This window comes from Centruroides vittatus, unplaced genomic scaffold (assembly GCF_030686945.1).
Source record: "Centruroides vittatus isolate TY-2023 unplaced genomic scaffold, ASM3068694v2 contig_460, whole genome shotgun sequence".
NCBI lineage: Eukaryota > Metazoa > Arthropoda > Arachnida > Scorpiones > Buthidae > Centruroides > Centruroides vittatus.
In genome coordinates, this window is record NW_027122256.1 from 2,820,041 (window position 1) to 2,846,969 (window position 26,929).

General features: G+C 33.4%; 1 protein-coding gene and 1 pseudogene across 1 annotated transcript in view; one reads left to right on the top strand and one right to left on the bottom strand.

Annotated features, from left to right (window-relative positions):
- Positions 1 to 3: 3 nt before the first annotated feature.
- Positions 4 to 3,607, bottom strand: LOC136977550 (piggyBac transposable element-derived protein 3-like; annotated as a pseudogene).
- Positions 3,608 to 6,247: 2,640 nt separating this feature from the next.
- Arpc2 (Actin-related protein 2/3 complex, subunit 2) overlaps positions 6,248 to 26,929 on the top strand; it is a 45,484-nt gene continuing 24,802 nt past the window's right edge. The window contains exons 1-4 of the mRNA XM_067273036.1: positions 6,248 to 6,394; positions 16,744 to 16,837; positions 22,623 to 22,676; positions 23,004 to 23,049. Of these exons, the coding sequence (XP_067129137.1) occupies positions 6,321 to 6,394; positions 16,744 to 16,837; positions 22,623 to 22,676; positions 23,004 to 23,049 (268 nt within the window). The 5' untranslated portion in view covers positions 6,248 to 6,320. The remainder of the gene's footprint in view (positions 6,395 to 16,743; positions 16,838 to 22,622; positions 22,677 to 23,003; positions 23,050 to 26,929) is intronic.

The window sequence follows — 26,929 nt, forward strand, 5'->3', positions numbered from 1 at the left end:
CTATTAGGATTCGGGCCAATTCGGGCCAATGTCGGGCCAAATTCGGGGCCAATGTCCTCCCTGATTTTGTAATCTAATATCATTGCTTACAGAAAATGCTAATTTTTTTCTTTTCGGTAATGGATCAGTTGTTTGGTCTAGCGATTTTCGTTTTGGTCTTCCTCTATTTGAAGATGCTTTTCTTCCTTTTGTTAATAAACCCTGTGATACTTGACTTTTGAATTGCAAAAATGGAACTTTTTCATTCAAATCAGTGAAAATTATATAAGCATTCACAAGAGCCATTTCTATGATTGCAAAAAACAGTCTATGCCACCATTTCTTTGATCTTCTATTTCGATCATATAATGATCTTAACATGTCAGCTTTATCAACTCCTCCCATATGAGTATTGTAATCCTTGATAGCAAGTGGTGCTGGCACATCTAGTTTTGTTCCATCCTTCTGAGTGCGTTTTACATTTACGACTTCCGTTCCATGATAATTGGATAATAAATGAACACTTCGATTGTCTTTCCATTTGAAATATGCGATACCCTGATCAGATATTCATATTCTCCTCTTTTTAAGTCCTTGTCAATTGCTAGTTTTGGAAGTCCTGCTCGATTTGAACGAATAGTTCCACATGCATAAACACCCTGTGATTTTAAGTATTCAAACAACTCTAAAGATGTGAAATAATTATCCATTATAATTACAAAATTTCCATGATGAAGGGATGATGATAACTTTGCAACAACATTTCCACCTAGACCAAATAGTTTTTTCTTACGATCATCATGTGTTTTTCCTTGGTAAATTATAAATTCATATATGTATCCTGACATATCTTTTTTTTAACTCTTTCCGCCCTGTGGGCACTAAGAGGGCCTCTTTTAGAAGGCCCATTATGGGTTCGACCAGGCCCACAATGGGGCGACCGGGTGGTGAGGGACGGGGCCCGACATATCCGAACGGACCACCCCCGAAAAATTCCTGGGGATTATTCGACCCGTTCGGATTCGATCCCGGGTCCCCCAGAGCGGTAGGCTGCCACCTTGACCGCTCGGCCATCCGGCCGTCAATGTATCCTGACATATCAGCACGACAGCAGAGTTTATAACTAGTGATGTAACGAATAGTATATTTGGCCTCAGCCGAATACCGAATATTCGGCTAGGAACGTGGCCGAATACCGAATATTCGGCCAGGAGTGTGGCTGAATGGCCGAATATTCGGCCAAACTATTCGGCTTGATTAACGCACGTACGAAAATTGGCGTGCAAACCGCATTATGGCAAGGATCGCGCACTCTGCTCTCTATTGGACCGCTGTCACTACGATTTTTTCTACCAGTAGGTCTAAATTATTTAAATTAATTAATTAAATTATAATTATTAAAGTTAATGTGAGATGGAGCCTAACGTCTACCTCTAGGGCCGAATTGGTTTATAATTTATGTAATAGCCGTAAATAGCCCGATATGATTCGGCAGTTGTTGGTATTTAGATGTAAGTTATCACTTATAAGTTATTTTATTTGCAATCGATCTTTTTAACGCTAAAATTTTGTTTTTACTACGTATTTGTAGACTGAATAGTGCCCTAAGGATATACTTTAGTGGGGACATATGGTCTAGTTTCTGCCCAGTTGTGGAACAGTTCAAATATATTATTGGGGGTTTTCTATTTGTGAAATTTTGTGATATTTTAGTGCTATTGTTTTTGTCAATATTTTTAAAATTAACATGATTTCAAATGTTATCTTTTGCATATAATGAAAAATGCTCATTCTTTGCTTTATATATAAAATAAATTATATATTAGTTACTCATCTTCTAGAAATAGATAAATAATTCTTTCATTAAATACGATAAGTTTCAATAAAACGTTTCGTAAATCATTTTAAAATACAGTCAAACCTGTTTTTATGCGCTCTTTTTATGTGCGATTTTTATTTGTGCGATTTTTTTAATGCGAATTTTTAATTTGTGCGGTATAGTTGGCGACTAGTCTCGTGCGATTCGTCATGTCTTACGTTGACTTATTATAGCTAAATAAACTTATTATAGCATAAATGCACTTATTATAGTAATATTATTGCATGAATATGCGAAAAATGAAATAATTTACTTTTTAAGTCAACAAAACACCACCTGGACAAAAATATGTAAAACAGACGATAGACCAGACGATGCAGTCAAGTGCTGACATCTGTTGTCAATAAATTCTATTTCGTACGGTTTTGAGTTATTTTCTATGTGAGACTTTTTTTATGCGGTCCCTGTTGACCGCATAAAAAATATTTTTTAATTGTGTCGCGAAAACTATTATTTACAGCCATTCGTGAAGTTTCGTGAGATTTTTTTATGCGTTTTTTTTAATGCGGTCCCTATCCCCCGCATAAAAACAGGTTTGACTGTATCGTAAAAAATATAAAAATATACGCGAATACGAATATAACATAATTAACTAAACAATAATATTAATGCCCGATACATTCTAACCTACACGCCATCAATGCCATAAGATATCGGGCTAGATAAAGGCTATATTATTTAATTACGAAATAATTTAATACTAGAGTTAGATGCTATTTCTTATTAACTTTAATAATTATAGTTCAATTTTCAGCATTAATAAAAGTTACCAAAATGATTAATTTACTGTGTTTTTGTTATTTCTTACTCCTGTTTTTAGGTATTCGGTATTCGGCCGAATAGTGACTAAATATTCGGTATTCGGCCGAATAGTGATTTAAATATTCGGTATTCGGCCGAATAGTGAAAACTAGGCCGAATAGGCCGAATACCGGGTAGTAACCGAATATTCGTTACATCACTATTTATAACCTCTCTTCACAGGTTTCATTGGATTGTATTGCTTGAGGGATAAACGGCCTTTGAATTTTACCATGCTTTCATCTATGCTCTGGAATTGATCTGGTAGTCGGAATTTTGTGAAGTTTTCATTAATTGTAGTGATCAGTGGTCGTATCTTATATAGTCTGTCTTTGTTATCTAGAGGAATGGATAAGTTATCATTTACATGTAAGTTTGATAAAATTTGTTTATATCTTTCCCTTGTCATTACTTCTCGTACAATGGGAACGCATAAATCTATATCACTACACCAATAGTGACGGGTTTGTGGTAAACGATGATAACCGAAAAGAAATTGCAGTCCTAGAAATCCATACATTTCTCGTTCTGTAATTGTCTTAATATTTCTTTGTTTTGTTGGCTATACAAATTGCTTTGAAATACAATATTGCTTATTGTACTTTCTCCTAAAACTGTCAAGAAAACATCTGTTGATGTGGCTTTATTTTCAAAAAATTGATTTACTGTTCCTTTCGTTAATGAAAAAGAAGGAACAGTACTTACATTTTTACATTTTCTAAAATTTCTTTTTATTGATGGATTAATAGCAAATTCTTCCTCATCAGAATCATCCTTGTCAGATTCTTCACTAAATAAAGCCGAAGCTATGTGAGTTTGTGGTGATATTTTATCACATTTATTCTCTGATTCATCATCACTACTGTCTTCAACTGGTGTATCAATATCTGATGGAAATTCTTCTAATAAAAGATCATCTATTTCTTCATCTATAAGTCTTTTATCCATATTATCTATTAAAACGTTAAACAAATTGATAAATCTATAAAAAATAATGTACAAAATACAAATTGCTAACATTTACAAAAAAATCTCCTTAGGCTTGAAGGGACTTAGAAGTCCCAAACATATTTTGACATTTTACACATTAAATATAATTAATCCCAAAAATATAATATACTGATAACTGTCATTGTACAATCTTGTCTTTTTACCAACCGATTGAGATGTAAATGGCTCACTTCGTTTTTTCACAAATTTATTCATTTCGCATTAGAAATTTAAAAAAAACAATTCAGTTTCACGGTTGACTGCACACTAAAATAAAAGCACCAGACGCACCCTTCGCATTCGAAATTTATCTGATGTGGTGCAATCGCCAGCGCCTCTTTTATACTAGTGACAGCACGATACTCAAACGCATCCATATGCATGTTCAAACATGCTCTCACGGAAACTATTATAGGAGATCAAATTACAAAGCGCACGTACACATCATGTTGGAACTTGTAAATTGCTCATGTATGTACAGTACACGTCATACCCGCATGTTCATACGCGTCGCTATAAACGCAGCGACATAAAATAATAGGAATAGTTGTATTACAATTTTTATACCGTCGGTATTTTCTTAATGTATAAAATTAGTGCAATGTGATTATATAATATTTAAAAAAATTTACATTTATAATTACAGTCAAAATTCAATTAGTAATAGTAAGGCTTACTGTTATTATTCCTTAGGGTGGGGGTCGCGAAATATTAATTTTATTTATACAGTATTTACTATTTGGGGGATCGCGGAGCTTTTTTTTAACTCTTTCCGCCCTGTGGGCACTAAGAGGGCCTCTTATGCCCACAGGGCAAAATGAGTTAAAAAGGCCTGGCCGAACCCATAATGACATGTGAGGCCCAAGGCCTCACATGTCATTATGGGTTCGGCCAGGCCTGCAATGGGGTGACCGTATGGTGAGAGACGGGGACCGACTTATCCGAACGGACCACCCCCCGAAAAATTCCTGGGGATTATAGAGGGGGTGCACGTGACGTCACATGACTCCGCTCACATATACAGGCGCCATATTGGTTGCTGATTTCAGGTTACCCTGCTTGATCACTTTATTTCGTCAACGTGGAGGAAAGGAATTTTATTGGCTTTGCAGCCGATTTAAAAGATAATGATTTGATAAAATATAGAGAGAAAACTTCTTTTATTGAATTGGATCCATAACAAACGGAATTTTTATCCAACGATTTAACCACGTGGCCAACTATAGAACATGGAGGCAGCAAATTATTTGGTTTTAACAACTAACGCTGTCACACTGGATCAGATGAAGGCATACAAATCACTCGATGTTCATAATAATTTAACAAGCGGATTTATTCATCGTGATATTTTATTCGTAATGATTTAATTTTGCTTGTAGGAGAGGTACAGTACGTATCTTCATGTGAGACTTTCCATTACTCATAACATAACTGCGTTAATATAAAGATGAATGTAATTTTATATTTAGTCACATTTTAAGTTAAGTTGTATTTATAATTACCATTAAATTTTTTCTTTTGTCACTATGGTTTTGTGTTGCGCAAGTCTCTATTATTAAGATTAAGTTAACTAGCCTAATAAATATGGCTAGAATAAATTGGAGGGCTTATCACATCAGGGACTGACAGGAGCAAAATAGACTAAATTTTTACAAAAATTAGCCTTTAATAAACCACAATCAAATTTTTAGTAGAATGCATTTCGGGCACAAAAACTCATCAGCCTACATACACCTATACAGTATAAACACAAATATCTATCAAGACAATCTTAGCATAAATAACAATTCCAGACTAATACATCCTGGAATCGGCTGATCAGGAGTTTTTGTGTAAAGGAGTTTCCAAATAATTTACTGTCTCTCCATGTTCTATAGTTGGCCACGTGGTTAAATCGTTGGATGAAAAATCCATTTGTTTCATTTCTTATGGATCCAATTCTATAAAAGAAGTTTTCTCTTTATATTTTATCAAATCATTATCTTTTAAATCGGCTGCAAAGCCAGTAAAATTCCTTTCTTCCACGTTGACGTAATAAAGTAATCAAGCAGGGTAACGTGAAATCAGCAACCAATATGGCGGACAATTGTTTTGTTGGGCGGAGCAATGACATTATATCACGTGACTGCACCCCCTCTATTCGACCCGTTCGGATTCATCCCGGGTTCCCCAGAGCGGTAGGTTGCCACCTTGACCGCTCGGCCATCCGGCCGTCGGAGTCGCGGAGCAAAGAAGGTTGAGAATCGCTGCTCTATCGAAAAGTAGATTTTTGAAACCATGAAAACTTAAGGAAATCGATGAAAATTTTGAGTTTAATTCTCGAGTTTAAAAGGCCTAAGAAATCCTTTTAATCATACCTAGCTTTGGTTCGGCTAGGGCCACAATGGGAGAAGCCGAGTGATAGGAGACAAATTCAGATTTTACAATAATGAAGAAAGAGTTTCAAGCTAAAATCCAAAAATAACACAAAATTAATGTTGGGTTTTAATCTTATATCTCTTAAAGAATTATACCTTCACTTATAAACGCCATAACAAATATTATATGATTTTTTTTTTCCTTTTAGAAGTGATTTTTCCTCCAGAGGTCGCAAATGCATAAATGTTGTCATATCCGGTAAAGAGAGATTTGGCAACTCCCTTTCAGGAAAAGTAAATCCGAAAGTAAGAAAATGATATTACTGGAAACAAATAATAGAATTGTGGAAGATATATTAAGGTTAAAATTTAAAAATGCTTTATCAGGGTGAGTAACAAGTACGATAAATTAAAATTATTAAATCTGTAAGAAATGACAAGGAATTACTATATTTTGAATGCTTCATTTTGAAATTACAAATGATCTTTGATATTTAAAGTATTATTCTTGACTAAAAGTAAATCAAATAACAATTTAAACAGTTTTTTTCTGTTCATAGATATAAAGGAGTTGATGATAAATGGAAGGGGTACAGATAAGATATTGTATGCCTTTTTGAAATTGGATAGACTTGATCACTGACTATTTACTACTGTATATATAATTTACAATTACTGGTAGCCCTCAGTTTATGCTGAAGTTCCATTCCTGCAAAAGCCGGCATAAAATGAACCTATATTTACAGTGGGTTAGGTTCTACATAAGTGAAAAATAAGCAAATAATTTTGTTTATTAATACAATGTAATACAAAATACATATATTGTAAAGTTAATTTTTAAAATGTATTTTATGATAAAGTGAAATGTTTGTATTGAAAAATCTTAAGAGAAACAAATGATATTTCAAAGTTTTGGATCTCTTATGTTTTTGGAAAAAGTATCCATCTTTAATTGTTTAGATTTTTGTTTTCTTTCATTAAGAATTTTGGAATATGGTCGAATTGATGTGATGACACTCCTTTTACACTTGCACTTCACTCCCAATCATTGTCTAACTCGCAAAGTTCATCTGTCAAACTTTCCTTAGTTGAAAGGATATGCTTTAGATTGGCATTTCTCATAACTCTCGGAGTTTCTTCTTTGTTTTCTTTCTTCTCTGACTGTTCACGATCTAATCCTTTGTATAATTCTTCTAAGGGCTGTTTCACACTATGACCGACTGGGCCGACCGGTCCGACTCCTAGTCGTATTGCCATGGCAACAGCAGTCGGTCGACAGACTGGTCGTTCCAGTCGGACAGATTTAAAAAGTTAAATATTTGTAGTCGCGTCGGAGCAGTCGGTGAGCTACAGCCAATGAGAGCTTCGAAGCTATAACCAATCAGAGTTTAGATTTATCCGAAGTTAGAAAATGGCGGAAGGTAAAGTTTCTCGGAAGCTTTAATAAACGAAGTTAGAAAATATCCATGGCTTTATGATATTCGGCGAGCCGATTATAAAGGCGACATTGAAAAAAATAATTGGTTAGAGTAAAGCGAAAGGTATCCAGCTAAAAAAATAGTCTTAAACTTCATATTGACGAATAGACGTAGACATATCTAAATGTAATTTGATACGCTGAATCGATTGGTATTAAAAAAATATTACTTACGATCAACCGTTTAAAAGTTACGAACGATTTTTTATTTCCATCTATTTGCTTCGTTTAAGAACAACTTTATTAAGAAATACGCAGGCACTCATCGATATTAACAAAACGAATTACTTTAATTCACCATAATACATTTCATTTACAAGAGAAAGCGACATTAAAAATGCTAAAATGGTGTCGTTAGCCCGCGAACACACGACAACCTTATAAAGACGGCCATGTTTTCTGTTTAAATTGAAAAACTTACCACGATTGGCTAGTGTTCTGATCTGTAAGACGCGTTCCGATTGGTCCTTACGAGTCGGCCACCGACATAATCGTACTCAGTGTGAATTCTTTTACTACTAGTCGGCCCGATTATAGGCTCGGGCGGGTCGGACCGGTCGGTGACAGTGTGAAACAGCCCTAAGTCTTCATTCGAGAGTAGCTGATCGTGGGGCTTCTGAAAGTTGTCACATATTCAGCTGTAACATCTTCCAATCCCACATCATGTGCAAGTCTGGTAATGTCTTCAATTAAATTTTCCTGATGTGCTACTTCATCAAAATCGTGCATAAATGCTGGCAGAAGTTTAAGCATTTTGCTGAAACTTCATCCCAAGCTGCCTTGATGTTTTTAATGTCTTTCAAAATATTGAAAGACTGCCAATAGTCTTTAACTGTTTTGTCTGAAATGTCTAAAACTCTCATCATTTCTGTGAATGTATTATGGAGTTAATAAGCTTTGAAGGTTGCAATAACTCTCCTGATCCATTGGTTGTAAAAGAGATGTTGTATTGGGAAGCATGTGAACAACCTTGACATCCAATGGTGTTCTTATTTCATCAAGGTTTTGAGGATGTCCTGGAGCATTGTCCAAGAGAAGAAGTGCCTTGGGTGGTAATTTATTTTCATCACAAAAGCGAAGCACAGTAGAGCAAAAATAACTTGTATACCAATCTGTGAAAACATCTTGTGTGACCCAAGCTTTCTTGTTCCATTTCCAATAAACTGGCAACATATCTTTATTTAGACCCTGGTGTCTGTAAATGATACACTAACATTGGTTTAAGTTTCAAAGTTCCTGAAACATTGGCTCCCAACAAAAGAGTTAATCTATCTTTTGCAACTTTAAAACCTGGACCGGAACATTCTTCATGAGAAATAAAAGTTTATGCTAGTAACTTTTATTTCTCGTGAAGAATGTTCCGCTTAACTTTTATTTCATATGCTAGAAAACAATCCTCATACCGGTACATCTAATATCCAATATAACTTCTTAAGCCTTTTAAATTTCCGGTACCCAATACGAAAATTAACAACCAACTAACTAACGTTTTCGATTCTCCTCTGAGATCTTCGTCAGGTTTTTTGACTGTTTTGAAATAGAATGCAATGCAAATAGAATTCTTTCAAAATTCAAATGATAGAACCTCTCCCGCGTGCAATAATTGAGAACGATCCAACATGCATTTAATCTCCATGATACCATCATATGCTAGCCTGATGAAGCCCAGTCTTTAACTTGGTCTTCATCAGGCTATTCACCAGTATACATTTGAATTCCAGTTTCAAATTTATACTTTTCAATAGCCGGATGAAGACCAAGTTTATAGTCGCAAATGTTAGTTTTGTCTAAACCTGTTCGTACTGGGATATAAAAAAGGTTTTTTTTTGTGTGTGTGTATGTGTATTTATTTTAATATTAATTTAATGTAAATGTATACATATCCAATAATATTAAACAGAAAAAATAAATATATTCAATAAAAATCTTTGTTTTAACGAAAGTACAATGTCGTGGCTCAGTAAATATGTCAACACTGAAACGAAAATCAGTCTAGCATAGGGAAAATCTGGGAATTACACAGCAAAATGACGAATTCTGCACAGCATTATTGTGAATCGGTGTCGGTGTGAACCGAGGGCTACCACAAATTGCACAGCGGCATTATTGTGAATCAGCATAAATTGAACTGGCGTTAGGGTTTCTCAAATGGCATCCCGGTTGCTTTTTTAACACAGAAAATATCCTGGAAATTCTTCTCATCTCGGGAAATCCCGCAAATTTCTTTTTCGCAAGTTTACTTTTTTCTTTTTTTTGTGTTAAGGTTGAGGAAATTTTGCAAATAGAAAGTATAATTAACTCATAAACCGTCTGAATACATTTGTATTTATTAATTTTAAACCTACTTATTAGTTTTTTTTAATTTTTCCTTATTATGGCATGTCACAGAATGTCAATAATCAATATGTAGTCTATTTGTGACAGGACTCTGAAAATTCTTTACTTGTCAGAACCTGTAATATCTGGAATAATTGTGCTTATGCTGTCTTAATTTTTAACCATCTCCAGTAGCTTCAATAATTGCGTAACACCAGCTTGTGCAAATTGGACAAGGATACAAACAAGTACAAAGTCTGCAAGTATGAAGTTTTTCTTCATAAACCTGATTATTAAAGACAAACGAACTGCTGAATTATCAGGATATAAGCTCGATGCCACTATTAAAGCAGCTGCAGCCGAAGAAGATAAATCAGGTATACTAGAAAGCAAAAGAAGTACTGCAATCTTGAAAACGAACTAGAAAGCTTCCAGGCTACAGGGGAAAAAAACACATAACATTCGTTTTTTCTTAAATGCATTAAACATGATTCCACTCACATCAAATGCATCGGAAAGGGCATTCTCTGTAGCAGGACTTTTCAGATTGAGTGATTGGAATATTGACCATCTTAGCTTTTTAAAATCTTATGATAAAAATTTACAATAATATTTTGTATTGTGTTTTATTTAAATATTGAAAATTACCTTCTAACTTAAAAGTTTGATCTAAGTTTATTTTATTCTTTAAATTTTTAACTCAATTCAAAGGTAATTTTAATATATATCTTACACAGCCATTATTAATATGATTTTTGGAGGTTGCAGAACATACTAAATTACTTTAAAAAATGAAAAATAATTATATCATTTGATTTCAAGAGATTTTTTTATATCTTAAAAATAATTAATTCTATCCCGGGAAACAGTTCACTTTTATCCGGGAATCCTGGGACAAGCAAAAGACTGGGAAATACAGAATCCTAGCTGTCATAAACCGAGGGTAACCTGTATATGATTTGATATATATAGTATTTTGTAGTTTATTAGCTTGAAATTTTACAAATTAAACTGTGTATGACATAATTTCAAATAATTTACTAATATATTGTTGAAAAATGCATAAAGTTTAAATTATACATTCAAAAATGTAACTTTGTCATTTCAAAACATGGGTAATGCATTATAAAACTGGATGTTAGGTATTTGAGTGATTCTGTACTTTGGAAACTTATCAGTTTCAGTAATACATAATATGGCATGAAGTGCTTAGATGTTCTAGCTTATGATTATGCTCTGTATTAATTTATTTTGCCCTATTAGTGACTTACAACTGCTTTTATATAACATGAATGTGAAGATCACCATTTCCCCCCTTTCAAAAATATATTTATATATAGATTACTTCTTTTATGTCCAACAGATGGCGCTAACATCAGACGATTTAAGTTAGCTTTTCTGTGAGGCATTATGCGTTTCTCTGAGAATGGACCTAAGCAGATCATTTTCTACCTATCTATATAAATAAAATACAACGTTTGTTTGTTCCTATCAATTCCTTTGAAATTCTGACACAACGTTGCATTCGAATATGCACGTGTTTTTATATAATATACATGTCGAAATTCCCCTACGGGGGGAGATAGACAGGATTAAAGCTTACCGTGAAGAACTCCGCTTCTATTTATACTATTTTACATGCGGTTTTTTGCGTTTTTAATTGCGTTTTAATAGGTGACGTCAACAGAATATACACTAAAAAGGGATTTTTCGATATTCCCCATCGGGGAGAGGGACAGGATTAAGGCTTACCGTGAAGAACTCGGCTTCTATTTGTACTATTTTACATGCGGTTTTTTTGCGTTTTTAATTGCGTTTTAATAGGTGACGTCAACAGAATATACACTAAAAAGGGATTTTTCGATATTCCCCAGCGGGGAGAGGGACAGGATTAAGGCTTACCGTGAAGAACTCGGCTTCTATTTGTACTATTTTACATGCGGTTTTTTGCGTTTTTAATTGCGTTTTAATAGGTGACGTCAACAGAATATACACTAAAAAGGGATTTTTCGATATTCCCCATCGGGGAGAGGGACAGGATTAAGGCTTACCGTGAAGAACTCGGCTTCTATTTGTACTATTTTACATGCGGTTTTTTGCGTTTTTAATTGCGTTTTAATAGGTGACGTCAACAGAATATACACTAAAAAGGGATTTTTCGATATTCCCCAGCGGGAAGAGGGACAGGATTAAGGCTTACCGTGAAGAACTCGGCATCTATTTGTACTATTTTACATGCGGTTTTTTGCGTTTTTAATTGCGTTTTAATAGGTGACGTCAACAGAATATACACTAAAAAGGGATTTTTCGATATTCCCCAGCGGGGAGAGGGACAGGATTAAGGCTTACCGTGAAGAACTCGGCTTCTATTTGTACTATTTTACATGCGGTTTTTTGCGTTTTTAATTGCGTTTTAATAGGTGACGTCAACAGAATATACACTAAAAAGGGATTTTTCGATATTCCCCAGCGGGGAGAGGGACAGGATTAAGGCTTACCGTGAAGAACTCGGCTTCTATTTGTACTATTTTACATGCGGTTTTTTGCGTTTTTAATTGCGTTTTAATAGGTGACGTCAACAGAATATACACTAAAAAGGGATTTTTCGATATTCCCCAGCGGGAAGAGGGACAGGATTAAGGCTTACCGTGAAGAACTCGGCTTCTATTTGTACTATTTTACATGCGGTTTTTTGCGTTTTTAATTGCGTTTTAATAGGTGACGTCAACAGAATATACACTAAAAAGGGATTTTTCGATATTCCCCAGCGGGGAGAGGGACAGGATTAAGGCTTACCGTGAAGAACTCGGCTTCTATTTGTACTATTTTACATGCGGTTTTTTGCGTTTTTAATTGCGTTTTAATAGGTGACGTCAACAGAATATACACTAAAAAGGGATTTTTCGATATTCCCCAGCGGGAAGAGGGACAGGATTAAGGCTTACCGTGAAGAACTCGGCTTCTATTTGTACTATTTTACATGCGGTTTTTTGCGTTTTTAATTGCGTTTTAATAGGTGACGTCAACAGAATATACACTAAAAAGGGATTTTTCGATATTCCCCAGCGGGAAGAGGGACAGGATTAAGGCTTACCGTGAAGAACTCGGCTTCTATTTGTACTATTTTACATGCGGTTTTTTGCGTTTTTAATTGCGTTTTAATAGGTGACGTCAACAGAATATACACTAAAAAGGGATTTTTCGATATTCCCCAGCGGGGAGAGGGACAGGATTAAGGCTTACCGTGAAGAACTCGGCTTCTATTTGTACTATTTTACATGCGGTTTTTTGCGTTTTTAATTGCGTTTTAATAGGTGACGTCAACAGAATATACACTAAAAAGGGATTTTTCGATATTCCCCAGCGGGAAGAGGGACAGGATTAAGGCTTACCGTGAAGAACTCGGCTTCTATTTGTACTATTTTACATGCGGTTTTTTGCGTTTTTAATTGCGTTTTAATAGGTGACGTCAACAGAATATACACTAAAAAGGGATTTTTCGATATTCCCCATTGGGGAGAGGGACAGGATTAAGGCTTACCGTGAAGAACTCGGCTTCTATTTGTACTATTTTACATGCGGTTTTTTGCGTTTTTAATTGCGTTTTAATAGGTGACGTCAACAGAATATACACTAAAAAGGGATTTTTCGATATTCCCCAGCGGGGAGAGGGACAGGATTAAGGCTTACCGTGAAGAACTCGGCTTCTATTTGTACTATTTTACATGCGGTTTTTTGCGTTTTTAATTGCGTTTTAATAGGTGACGTCAACAGAATATACACTAAAAAGGGATTTTTCGATATTCCCCAGCGGGAAGAGGGACAGGATTAAGGCTTACCGTGAAGAACTCGGCATCTATTTGTACTATTTTACATGCGGTTTTTTGCGTTTTTAATTGCGTTTTAATAGGTGACGTCAACAGAATATACACTAAAAAGGGATTTTTCGATATTCCCCAGCGGGAAGAGGGACAGGATTAAGGCTTACCGTGAAGAACTCGGCATCTATTTGTACTATTTTACATGCGGTTTTTTGCGTTTTTAATTGCGTTTTAATAGGTGACGTCAACAGAATATACACTAAAAAGGGATTTTTCGATATTCCCCAGCGGGAAGAGGGACAGGATTAAGGCTTACCGTGAAGAACTCGGCTTCTATTTGTACTATTTTACATGCGGTTTTTTGCGTTTTTAATTGCGTTTTAATAGGTGACGTCAACAGAATATACACTAAAAAGGGATTTTTCGATATTCCCCAGCGGGAAGAGGGACAGGATTAAGGCTTACCGTGAAGAACTCGGCTTCTATTTGTACTATTTTACATGCGGTTTTTTGCGTTTTTAATTGCGTTTTAATAGGTGACGTCAACAGAATATACACTAAAAAGGGATTTTTCGATATTCCCCAGCGGGGAGAGGGACAGGATTAAGGCTTACCGTGAAGAACTCGGCTTCTATTTGTACTATTTTACATGCGGTTTTTTGCGTTTTTAATTGCGTTTTAATAGGTGACGTCAACAGAATATACACTAAAAAGGGATTTTTTGAATATTTCCCCGGGGGAAAGTGCTTAACATTTAAATGATACATTTTACACAAAATGTAACTTTGTCATTTCAAAACATGGGTAATGCATTATAAAACTGGATGTTAGGTATTTGAGTGATTCTGTACTTTGGAAACTTATCAGTTTCAGTAATACATAATATGGCATGAAGTGCTTAGATGTTCTAGCTTATGATTATGCTCTGTATTAATTTATTTTGCCCTATTAGTGACTTACAACTGCTTTTATATAACATGAATTTATTTGTAATGGATGAAATGAGTCATCCATTTGGATACAAAGGTTAGAAAAGAGTTTATGGATTAAATAAACCGGTAGTCAGACTAGTAGATTGGGTGAAATGAGTCATATAGAAATCCATGAATCACATTTTCTTCTGATTCATGCAATTCACTTGTATATTTTTAATATTTAATGAAAATCTATCTACTTTTAAGAATGAGAAAAATATATGATTTCTAGAAAAATAAATTAGATAGAGTTAGATAACCTAATAAATAGGATTTAACAATATGGAGGGCTTATCACACCAAGACCAACAGAAAGAATGACCAGATCTTTTACGAAAAAGTTAGTCTTTAATAATCACATTTCAAATTTAGGTAAGGATGCATTTCAGGTACAAGGACCTCTCATCAGCTTACAAACGCATGGCACCAACATAATAATTATAACACTAATAGTTAACCAATACAAAAGAATATCTAATATATACAGTGCACTGTATTTACAATTTTTAATGTAACCCATAATTTAGCTAAAGAACTAAAATTATCGAGTATAAAATTTTTCAATACAATGACAATGTGATATATCATATTATTTGGGACCAGTAAATGTCTTATTTTCTCTTATCTTTTCCAAATTCTGGTAGATGGTTCCACTATTAATAATTAATATTGTTAAGTATATTAAAAACCAATAACAATATTTACTTTGTTAAATTAATTTCAACTGAAAATTTTTTATCATTTACTACAAAGTGAATTTAAAAATCAAAGTGAAATAATACTACAAAGTGATTACTAGATTATATATAGAATTTCCTTTTAAATTTGTTTGATATTTCTATTCTTTACATTAATTATATTATATATTTTAAATCCATTGTAGATAGACAAAATATTCAAAAATAATAATTATAAAATGTCCGCCTTTGGCGGCCTGAGTCAAAGAAATCGCACGACTGAAATAATTGCTCCCACCTGGAGCTGGGGCCATAAACGGCCGGAAGGATCAAAGGTGGAGCGTCCCCACTTAAGGGTCAATGCGTTGGCCACGTGCCGGCCAGCTTGAGAGAACAAAAATAAATAAAGCACGGACGCAAATGTGAGCTACGTCGGCGGGAGATAGGGCGGACGTCTTGGTAGGCTCTAAGAAAGGGGAGGCACTGATTGGTCGCAGGAAGCAGTGCCAGAATCCCTTAAATTGGAAGGGTGGCAAAAAAGCGAAGAGAAAGGGCGAGGGACCTGGTACGTGGCGGTCTCTAACAACAGGCAGACCTTTGAGGTGGATAGAGAGAGTGTTCTCCTCTTAGAAAGTCCTCTGGAGAAAGGTTGTTGTAGAGACGGACGGCCACGAGGTTAAGCCATCTCCGGAAGAGTGACTCGTGTTCCCGGGCCAGCTAAGTCGACGTGCTGCATCACAGCTTCGATACTGTAGTGTACGTAATGCTATTACATAGTGTATATCTTTGTAAATATTTGTAAATAAACTGTATATAACTAATTATCGAGTGTGGAGGTGTGACTTTCAACGGACCATCAAACGGACAATCTCGAGGCGTAAAGAACGACTCGGGACGGATTCTTTACATTAATTATATTATATATTTTAAATCCATTGTAGATAGACAAAATATTCAAAAATAATAATTATAAAATAAGATAAACACTGCACAAATAACCTATATCCAGCAAAAAGAAATTACAAGAAAGCAAACATTTTCAACTGTGTTTAACAGGCATCATTAGGCTGTTGATGCCCATAGTTGAAAACATTTGCTTTCTTGTAATTTCTTTTTGCTGGATATAGGTTACTTGTGCAGTATTTATTAACATATTCCCAGTTTTCAGTAGTTGAGTAAAATAAAATATTTGCAAATAAATCAAAACTGGGAACAAAATTATAGAAAAACCATCATAAAATTTTTGTCATGATATTTGACTTTTTAATTGTTAGTCTTTCAATTATAGTAGGTAAGTTATAAACATAGTTAATCTTTTGCTGTGTTTATATTTACATTTACTTACTTGTCTTTGATTGTATCTATTAATTTTTTTTTATATTATCATCATTCATTTCTTTACCTATTTTTATATTTTATAGTTTGAAATTTAAATATATTATGATGACTTGTGACATTGAATTTTCTTTTAGGAATAAAGCAGAATCTGTTGATATAACTATTGCAGATTTTGATGGTGTTTTGTTTCATATATGCAATATTAATGGTGACAAGACAAAAGTTAGGGTAAGTGAAGTTTACAAGAATATTTCTTAATGTTCAATGTGCAACGTTTCTCTCAAATATAGATTTTTAACATTACATCAATGAAAATTTTATGATGTTTTTATTATCTTCATCTACTTTCAAGTGATTTGTCACATAAGTTGCATTTGATTAAAGCATTACTGTATCCTAGAGTGCATTAATGAGTATCAGAATCCAGAAAGTGCACCTCTAAACGTTAGAATACTCAATTCTTTCAAGATGGTGTCATCCTAAACATGCACCAGTTTTAGGGTGCGCTAGTGTTCCAATCTGAACATAATGAAATCTTCAGTGATTTCATTCTTTTTAATAAAAACCTCTTAATCATTTATGTGAAACTATTATAAACTAATGACATTCTAATCAGAGATAATTTTCTTTGAACAAAATGAAATTTATTCTTTTGAAATATTTGAATTTCATCATTTTTTTTCATTGAACGTAAAGCATTATTATTAATTGAAATACAAAAAATATTCTTTCAGAAGACAAATTTTTCAATAAGACTCTATTATTCCAGCAATGGCTTTAATTTCTGTGTGTAAATGTTTTTGGGCATCTTAGGTAAACAGCATTATTGACTGTCTCGATTAATGCCTGAAGCTCTTCTTCAGTTCTAAGATGTTCGATAGAGTCATTCGGGAAAGAAGACATTTTCAAGCCAAATTTTGCATGCATCCCAAACATTGCTTCATAAGGAGAACACTTGATGCCTTCATGAAATGCTCTATTTTTCATAAATTGCACAAAACGTAACCCTTCGGACCATTTACTGGTGTGATTGCTTTCCAACCTAGAACTTAGCATATTTTCAATATCCTGGTTTGCATGTTCAATTGAACCTTGAGTCTGGCTGTACCTAGGTTTTCCGTGCACAATTTTCAGATCCAGCCATATTGTACAAGCTTCTACGATTTTGTTACTAAACTCACGACCGTTGTCACTTTACAGTACACTGGGGGCTCCAAATATAGTAAAAATATCAATTAGGTGATATGCAACCTCTTCTGCACGTTTGCTTTTTAGAGCACGCAACTGTACGAACTTTGTCAAGTGGTCTTGATAGACAAATATAAACTTAAAGTCGTTATCTGGTTGCGACTGCCTGTCTGAAGTGCATGTCAATTAGGTCCATTTGGCATCTTGAGTTCATCTCTTGAAAGACCATTGGCCTAACAAGTCCTTTCTTAGGTATTTTGGTTTTTTTTTTTTTTTTTTGACAACTTTCACACAAATTTAAGTAAATCATGACTTCTTCGGTAGTAATGTTTTTGTACTTTTTTTGAAGTTCTTTTAACATCCTGTTTCTACCACCATGGCCTATTGATAAGTGTACCTCATGAATTATGGTAAAAAGTTCTTCAAAGTACACGTAAAATCTAACATTGGAGCTGTCTGTACTTACAGGAAAGATAAGTTTTTCAACATTGCCTACTTTCATTACATCATATCTTTTTAGTCTTTGATAATCTTCCGGATTTTTCCCACTACTTTTGTTTTTACTATTATTCACTTTTTTTAACAAATCATATCTTTCTTTCGTCAGAAAACCACTGTTTGCATTCTTAGTATCCATAATATTAACTAATTTGGAATTAAAACGCTCAAGCATACCAGCCATTATTCAATATTTTATAAAATATGAGAGGGTAGCGAAAAAATGTCTAGATGCAACAAAATGAGAACTACTACTGAAATCACGTGATTGTCACGTGTTGATAGAAGCCAAGCAGTTGTGCAAACTGAACGAATTTTCATAAAGTTAGGGGCTTTTATCACATTTACCATTACGAGTTGGGAATTATGCAAACAAACTGGTTAATTTGATAAATTTTCAAAAATTTATCATATTTACCAAATTTAGCGGTGATTATGCATAATTACTGGTTATTACACATAATCACCAGATTAATCACATTTACCGTAACATATATATATATATACACATTAGGATCTTATTTTACACAGGATTGTTATATATAATTCATATTTTTGTAATTGTTGGGTTAATCCATTCTTAATACTACCAAATGTGACTCTTAATTAAGCAAACCAACCATCTTCTGCATTCCAAACTTAGAGAACTATTGAATGCTGTGATGACTATCCTGATTTGCATGTCGCAAGAACTTTGAAACGGAAATACAGTATATACGGAAACTAAGATAGATCTTTCACATGCAAAATATTAAACCAAGTGAATGCAGATACTCCCACGTGACAGCATGAGACAACATCAATTTTGCATATATATTTTCTTAAATAGTAGCACTCAATAATATAATAAAAGCTTGCTTTTGTGTATCTAGAAACATTTGGACTAAAATATTATTGATTGTTTGTAAAAATGATTTGAATTCATTTTAACATTTTTTAATAATTCTAATTGGTTGCATAAGTATTTAGGCAATCATCTGGGAATATTTGATGGAGCACAAATTTAAGCCAGATTTTGTTTTATGTAGCAGTGCTGACATACAATCTTCACATAAAACAACAATATACTGTGTACTCGTTTTTATCATCATAAGATTTTTTTTTTGTTTCTCTCTATTTTATATTCTTTTCCTTTTTACCTTAAAGGAATTATTTTAATAATGTGAATAAATTTTTATTCACATTATTAAAATAAAATTTTTGTGAATGTGAATAAATTTTTATTTATGTTATATGAAATGCTTTCTTATGGAGAGTTTTATATGAGTTTAGTGACATGAAGAATTGTTAACAAAGAGATATCGTGAGCTTAACATTCTTTTTCCCTTTTTTCTCATTATATATGTATTTTGTTTTATGCTGCATAAGAAACATCTTAAAATGGTCATGAGTCATGACCATGCTGCCTTCATACTACTACATGTATATATATTTTTGAAATAAAATTTCAAATTGTTAAAATTTATATGCTGTTGTTTAATACTTAATTGAGTTTATGAAAGTGTTCATTGTGGTCTCATGTTTGTATTTATTTTGTTTACTAAAAATGAGATGCCCATTTTTGTTTTAGGATTAGTTGATATCGTCCACAAATGATACTGCTGCCGTCATTAATAAGATTTTTTGCTACATTTTTGTATCAATTCGTAAAACAATACACTAAGTAGAATTTTTATCTCCCTGTTTTGATTGTGTACCATAGACACTGCAAAATTTAGCATTTATCATCATCTCATACCAAAATCAGAAGAAAAGATAATTGTAAGTGATACTTTTAAATACAAATCTGACAGTACTTACAGTTAAGAATAGGTCTATTTAACTATGAGCACCTGATACAAACTTTTAGAATCTCAAACACACATAAAGACAGAATCTATAATAAATTTAATATTTTCTTTCTAGTTAAACTCAAACTGCTACTTTTTCTATTTATCCTTTTTGTTTGTTATGTTATATTGTTAGTTGTAAAAGTATATGTGAAGATACTGTTAGGATTGTTAAACAATGGTAATTGTACTTTCACATGTAGACCACTCTTGATAAATCACAAGTTAAATTCTTATCAGCAAAGGTTTGGAACCTAGAAATATAGAAAGAAAACAAAGTTAAAAAAAAGTAGTAGGTTTGATTTTAGCTAGAGACAAAATATCAAATTTATAACTGTTGCAAAATAAAAGAAAACACAAAGTATTTTAATCCTTTAAATTTAATAAGTTATTTTTTGTATATATTTTAAAAAATGAAAGATGAATGGAACTCAAGTCAGGAAATGCAACATGTTGCAGTTGGCCTTAAACTTTTTTAGGCAAACAATTTATTAAATACATATATATTTTTTTCAAGTTTTTTCTTGTGTATTCACTGTTCACAACAAACAACTTTACCTGTTTGTAAAGGCCTTGATTAACTGATTTGATTAAAAAGTGTCCATATCAATTTTTGACCTTTCCTTGTTAGTCTAATTTATGTAGGGTAAAAAGTTTTGTATTGAATTATTTTATTTGAACATATTTTGATGTATATTAATGCAGGTTTCTTGTTTGATTTTCTTTTTGGTGAAATAAAATTATTCAATTTTGTTCGTTTTGCATCTCAAAGATGTTCATTTATCGTTTACCCTGCCATGTAGACATGTAGAGTCTGAAGCACAAAAGCCTTGAGAGATTTACAATTACTAATCAAAGTATTTACATTTACTCCTCCTGAATGGGGTAAATGTAAATATGAATTTTTTAGCATATTTTAAAAAAATCTTTACTAATATACCTGGTAGAGATAATTTCAGATATAATGTGATTAGTATTAGTACAATGACAAAACCACTAAAAAAGAAATATACAGATGTTCTTTCTTAAGTTGCAAAAAATTGTAATTGTAAATAGTGGGAAATCAATACGAACATTTACAATTATCCCACTCAATCTTATCATTTTTTAATAAACTTGTAAAAATAAATAAATTGAAATATTTAAGTATGTATATACATTTTGTATTGAATATTAAAATGAAAGGTATATAATGATTAGCAATTTGTTATAAAAATAATTATAATTTTAAAGTTTTGGATTAAAAAAATTTTGACATAATAGTAAAAATAGTACAGTACAATATCTGTAATCCAACATATATGGGACTAGAAGAGTGTTGAATTAAGAAATATGGTGTATTGTTGAAAGTAAGGTGAATTCAATGACACACAAATGTGTTTGATAGCATGGAGTCGCTTGTTAATGATGCAGAAAAATAGTTAGACAATTGACCAAAGCATATTGCTATCGTCAGTAATCAATGTTGCCAAGTTGGTGAATTCTCACTGAATTTAGTGGGAGATACAGTATTTTTGATGGAGAAATTTTGGGAGACTTATTTCGTATTTATAGACTATTTGTATTATAAGATACTGTACCGTTTTTGAACAGCCTAAGATGATGAGCCTAACAATCTTTAATATCATTCCAAGTTTGAGTGTTCAAGCTTAATATCATGCGATCATGATGTTTAGTGAGGTGTTCAAATTTAGTTGAAACTAGAGTTTGAACCAGTGGGAAGCTTGTTTATGATTTGGCAACAATGTCAGTAATAATACCTGAGAGTCAGCAAAAGTCAACTACTTAAATTAGTGGAATTGTTGAACTAGTGAATAGCTAGATTATGAGATTATACTATACTAAATTTTTAATTTTTCAAATTTTTTCTGTAATTAAACACTTGTCAAAGGTCAGATTTTTTTTAGTTGGACATTTGAATGAGATTAAAACCTCACTTTCTATAGATTTATAGTCTAGATCAGTGGTTCCCAACCGGTGTTCCGTAAGCATCTCCCAAGTGTTCCGCAGATTTAGTCGCAAATCGGAAAATGTACAATCGTATTCGAGCCACTGAATATCAAAAAATTAAAATCATAAAATTTTCATAAACTTAAATATATATGTACGACTCGTACTTATGGAGTGTACTACTGTTTCGAATAAGATAAAGGCAATGATAAAAACTGAATGAAATATGTAAAAAACATCAGGCACAAGTTTCCCATTAAAGTTATTTAGGTATATTTTTTCCTGTCTTAGAATTGGCGTTAATAATATGAGTAGAGATTTTGAATTATAACTGCTCAATTCTAATAAAATAACTGATGACAAGCTTATGTATTTCATATTAACTTAAGTAAGTGTTCCGCTAAAGAAAATTGCTCACAAAAGTGTTCTGCATCCTAGAAAAGGTTGGGAACCACTGGTCTAGATTAATATTGAAATTTAATTATAATTTTTATGACAATAAATATCTTATGGTATAATTATATAATTTTGAATTCTGTTAATTTTAGGTTAGTATTTCTTTAAAGTTTTACAAGGAGTTGCAAGAACATGGTGCTGATGAGGTAAGTCATAAGATATAATTTTTTAAAGTGCTTGTGTGTACATTATTATCATTATAAAATTTTTAGATCTTGTAGATTGAATTTATCTATTTACCTTACCTACATTTAAATGAACAATTTTGACAAATAGAGGAAAAAATTAAGAATATATAATGTAGTTATTGTTGTAGAATTATATAACATTTAAAATTCTATATTAAACTGTGTTAGTTTTTGAAAAGTCATTTTGCTGATTAATACACTTATTAATATATTTAACTAGAATTAAATGTTTTCATTTGTCCTATATGCAAATTTAAGATGATAAATTATTATTTATAATTTTAGTTACTCAGGAGAGAATATGGAACACTTTTGACAGTTCCAGAAGATGGTGAGTACTGTACATCATTATCTTTAATTAGTTATCTTAAACTCCTAACAGTTCCATTTTACAATAAATAATTATGTTAGTAATTTAAATATTTCATTATATTATATTCATTACAGTTGTCTACTATTTTAGCTATTGCATTTAATATTATTAGTTTATAGTTTATTAATTTAATATTATTTGTATTATTAGCATTTATTAATTATAAAGTATAAAGGATAAACACCGGAGTGAAATTAAATTAAAATAAACAACTGAAGTGCCTTTGAAATGCATATAAATTTATTAATTATAATTAATTTATATGTGCATTATAAAATATTCATATTTTTAAAATATCAATGAACGAGTTGTTTAGATATGCAGTATCTAAAAGAGTAAATTTTATAATTATGAGGCTTTTGAGTAATAAATTTTGAATAGATTTTATGAAATATTTTTATATTTAGAATGTAACATTAAAAGTTTCATCTATGAATTTTTAATGTTGTTATTTTTAAACATATTTTTTATTTTTGATATAACTGAGAAAAATTAACTAACGGATAAAATTAAAGCAGAAATTATAACACAGTACGATTCAAACATACAATAAAGTTGCAAAGATTATGAGATTAGTAATATCGTGAAAAGAAGACATGATAACAGCAAGATGCAGATCCTGTATCTTGATGATTCTTACATGTCAAATATATTGACTAAAGAAGCATATTCAGATGTGTTATGGTAACAGTAGGCTTTATTCTTTGCATGGCTGTTGAAAACTTCTCTATTAATAAGTGTTATCAGTCCCATGTTTAACAAATGAGCATGGAATAATTTGTTTTTGCAGATATGCATTAAAATACCAAATTACAAAACCAAACTCCACCAATTTTTAAAATAAAATTTAAGTTTAATAAGATGAACTAATGTTTTTGGTAATCTTAAATTACCATTGTCAGATTATATTTGAAAATGGAATGTACTGCCAAAATGGAAGCTTTTTAAATTTTACATTTGTCTTCTCTTGATTGGACAGACTTTATCGCTACATTGTTGTATTGTGTGTGCAGTGTGAAATTCAGATACTATCAAAATGTACCTTGATTTCAGGATCACTACCATAGATGGCAAGTGGTGTTTAGGCACCTATTTATAAAACATTGGCAGTTTTTTATGTATGATGTGTTGTTTTGTGTCCACATATATTCTAATGCATATAAACAACTCGCACAACCTGATTCATTAGTACAAAGCCAAACCAATTGCCATTTAAGATCAGGCTATTTTCTGGTGATTATAATTTTAATTACCAATTAATTTATCCTAGAGGGAGGTGCTAAGTGCCATATCATATTAAATTTAATAATTATAATTTAGTTAAATAATTTTAGAATATTCTGGAAGAAAAGAATTTGCCTGAAGCAGGACTAGACTTGCAACTCCCACTTGTAGTGCACACTAGATGCATTGTCAATTATGCTATCCAGACCTGCAGTTTGATCTCCTCTTTCAAGTATATTTAACTATGATATAACCATCATCGGTTACTTACAGTACTATCTGAGGACCCTCTGTAGGGTTGGAATTAGCTGGGATGTCTGTGAATTGATGTGAAGTGGTGTTGAGATCTACACCGATGCAGCCAAAAGTTGTCAGCCAAGTAGGCACTGTGTACTGCATCTATAATGACAGAGTTCTAGTGTACAGTTCATCAGTCGGACTGAACAAGGAGGCAACCGTGTTCCAGGTCAAACTGGTGGCTCTTTCAGAAGCGTCCCAGTGGTTCCTATACCATCTTGGTCTCGAGCCAATCACGGTATACTCTGACAGCCAGTCGTTGCTTCAGGCCTTGAGCGACAGGTATCACTGAGGCCGATTGGTACTGAGATCATATATAAGATACTGAGGCACGTGCAACAGGTTGACCCAAAGTGTGTCCGAAGCCACATTGTGATCTCGGGCAACAAGCATGCTGATCACTTGGCCAATGCAGTGGCCAAGGGCCTATTTGTGACAGAGAAGGTAGAATCTCCAGCAAGCTATATAAAAAATACTCTACTGCAACGATCGATGACATACTGGCAAGAGCGTTCACCTCTTCTAACTCTGTTTCCTTTAACTGGACAAAAACTCACATTGGCACAAAAGGAAATGAGAGAGCCGATGAGCTAGCAAAATATGTTTCGTAGGACAATGATTTTCATATTTCCTACACCAAAATCTCCATAAAACACATTAAAAACATGCTTAAACAGAATCTTATTAAAGAGTGACAACTTAAATGGAATGACAATCATAATCGTTTGACTTACAAATGTATCCCTGCAATAGAAGACTAAATCAACAATAACTGGATTAACATTAATTGCCATGTCACACAGTTTTTAACTGGGCATGGTAGGTCTCATTCTTACCTTAACTACTTTAATTTACAACAAACAAACCTCTGCTCCTTTTGTAACATTTCGAATGATAGCACAAACATATGTGAGGACCGGGTTAAACCGGCCAGTCCGATTTTCAAATTTTATTGTTCAAACCCCCTCGAGAGATAGTGATCAAGATTCAAAGGATGTGCAGCCTCCCGCCGTCAAACTCGCTTCCCTCCTCTCCGGATCCGACTTCTGAGTCACGGAGATCGACTCATCACCCTCCGTCGCGATTGGTGATCGCAGAGGACGAGACCGGGAGTATATAAAGGGGGAAGATATCCAAGAACGGTGGTGGCTGAACGTCCGAAGATGACGAACGTCCCGGCAAATCCGAATCCGAATCGAAGGCCAACCCGAAGACGCCGGAGCCGCCGACCACGAGCCGCCAAGCCCGATCCTTCCGCCCACCGCCAGAGCCGAAGAACGACCGATCCTCCTTTCACTGACCGATCCGTCCTACGATTGTTGTCGATACATCAGAAGACGAGGTATGATTCCCCCAACATTTGTGAACTCTCTCTCCCACGCGATTAGGGACGGGATGCGTAGATTCTCTGTATTAGGTTATCTATCCAAATAAATCGCTATCTGTTTTATCCTGGTTCGTTATTTCGAATATCGCCTTAACCTTATCAACGAACCCACACACTTCCTCCACTCGACCTGACAATTAATTACCCAATCCCGACGAGTCGGGATATCATAAAAATTTTGCCATCCTTGACAGTGGGGTGGGTCTTTCTGACCTGTTCGCCGAAAAAAAGGAGGTCCGACTCTGTCCTACCTCCTGGCATTCCCACACACACATCTTTCACTGTATTGGTTTAGAACTAGAAAGACATCAACTAAAAATGTTTTACGAGAAGGTATTTATGTGCATCGTGCCAAGTATCTCCATTTTCTTCCACTGATATAATATCAGTAAAAGAAAATGGAGATACTTGGCATGATGCACATAAATACCTTCTCGTAAAACAAAACTACAATTACTTCAAATATTTGATCATGAAGTACTTCACCGTCAGCACACTTCCTTTCTTGAGCCAGTAGCACTGACTCCTCCTCAGTGACATGCTCACTCATATTGCATGCTTACTGTAAACTTCAATTCACATGTTCATATTGTATGTTCATCTCATGCTCATTCTGTAATATGTATTGGATATTAGTATTTGTCATGCAACAAAACAAACAATGTATGCTTTATTGCATATTTTAATGTATGAATTTTATTGTTGCACTTAACCTTGTTTACTCAACTTGTGAATTACTATATGCATCTTTTTGGCACAATGCTTATGAAAATGTTTTTCAAACACCATGTATATAGCCCTCTATTGTATCTTACTACCAGCTATCCTCAGTGGTACTGGTATTGTATTATACAGGCAGAATATAAGTATTGTATTGTATTGTCAAGAGCATTGGAACCTCAGTACAGTAGGTTGACCTATGCCTTCATG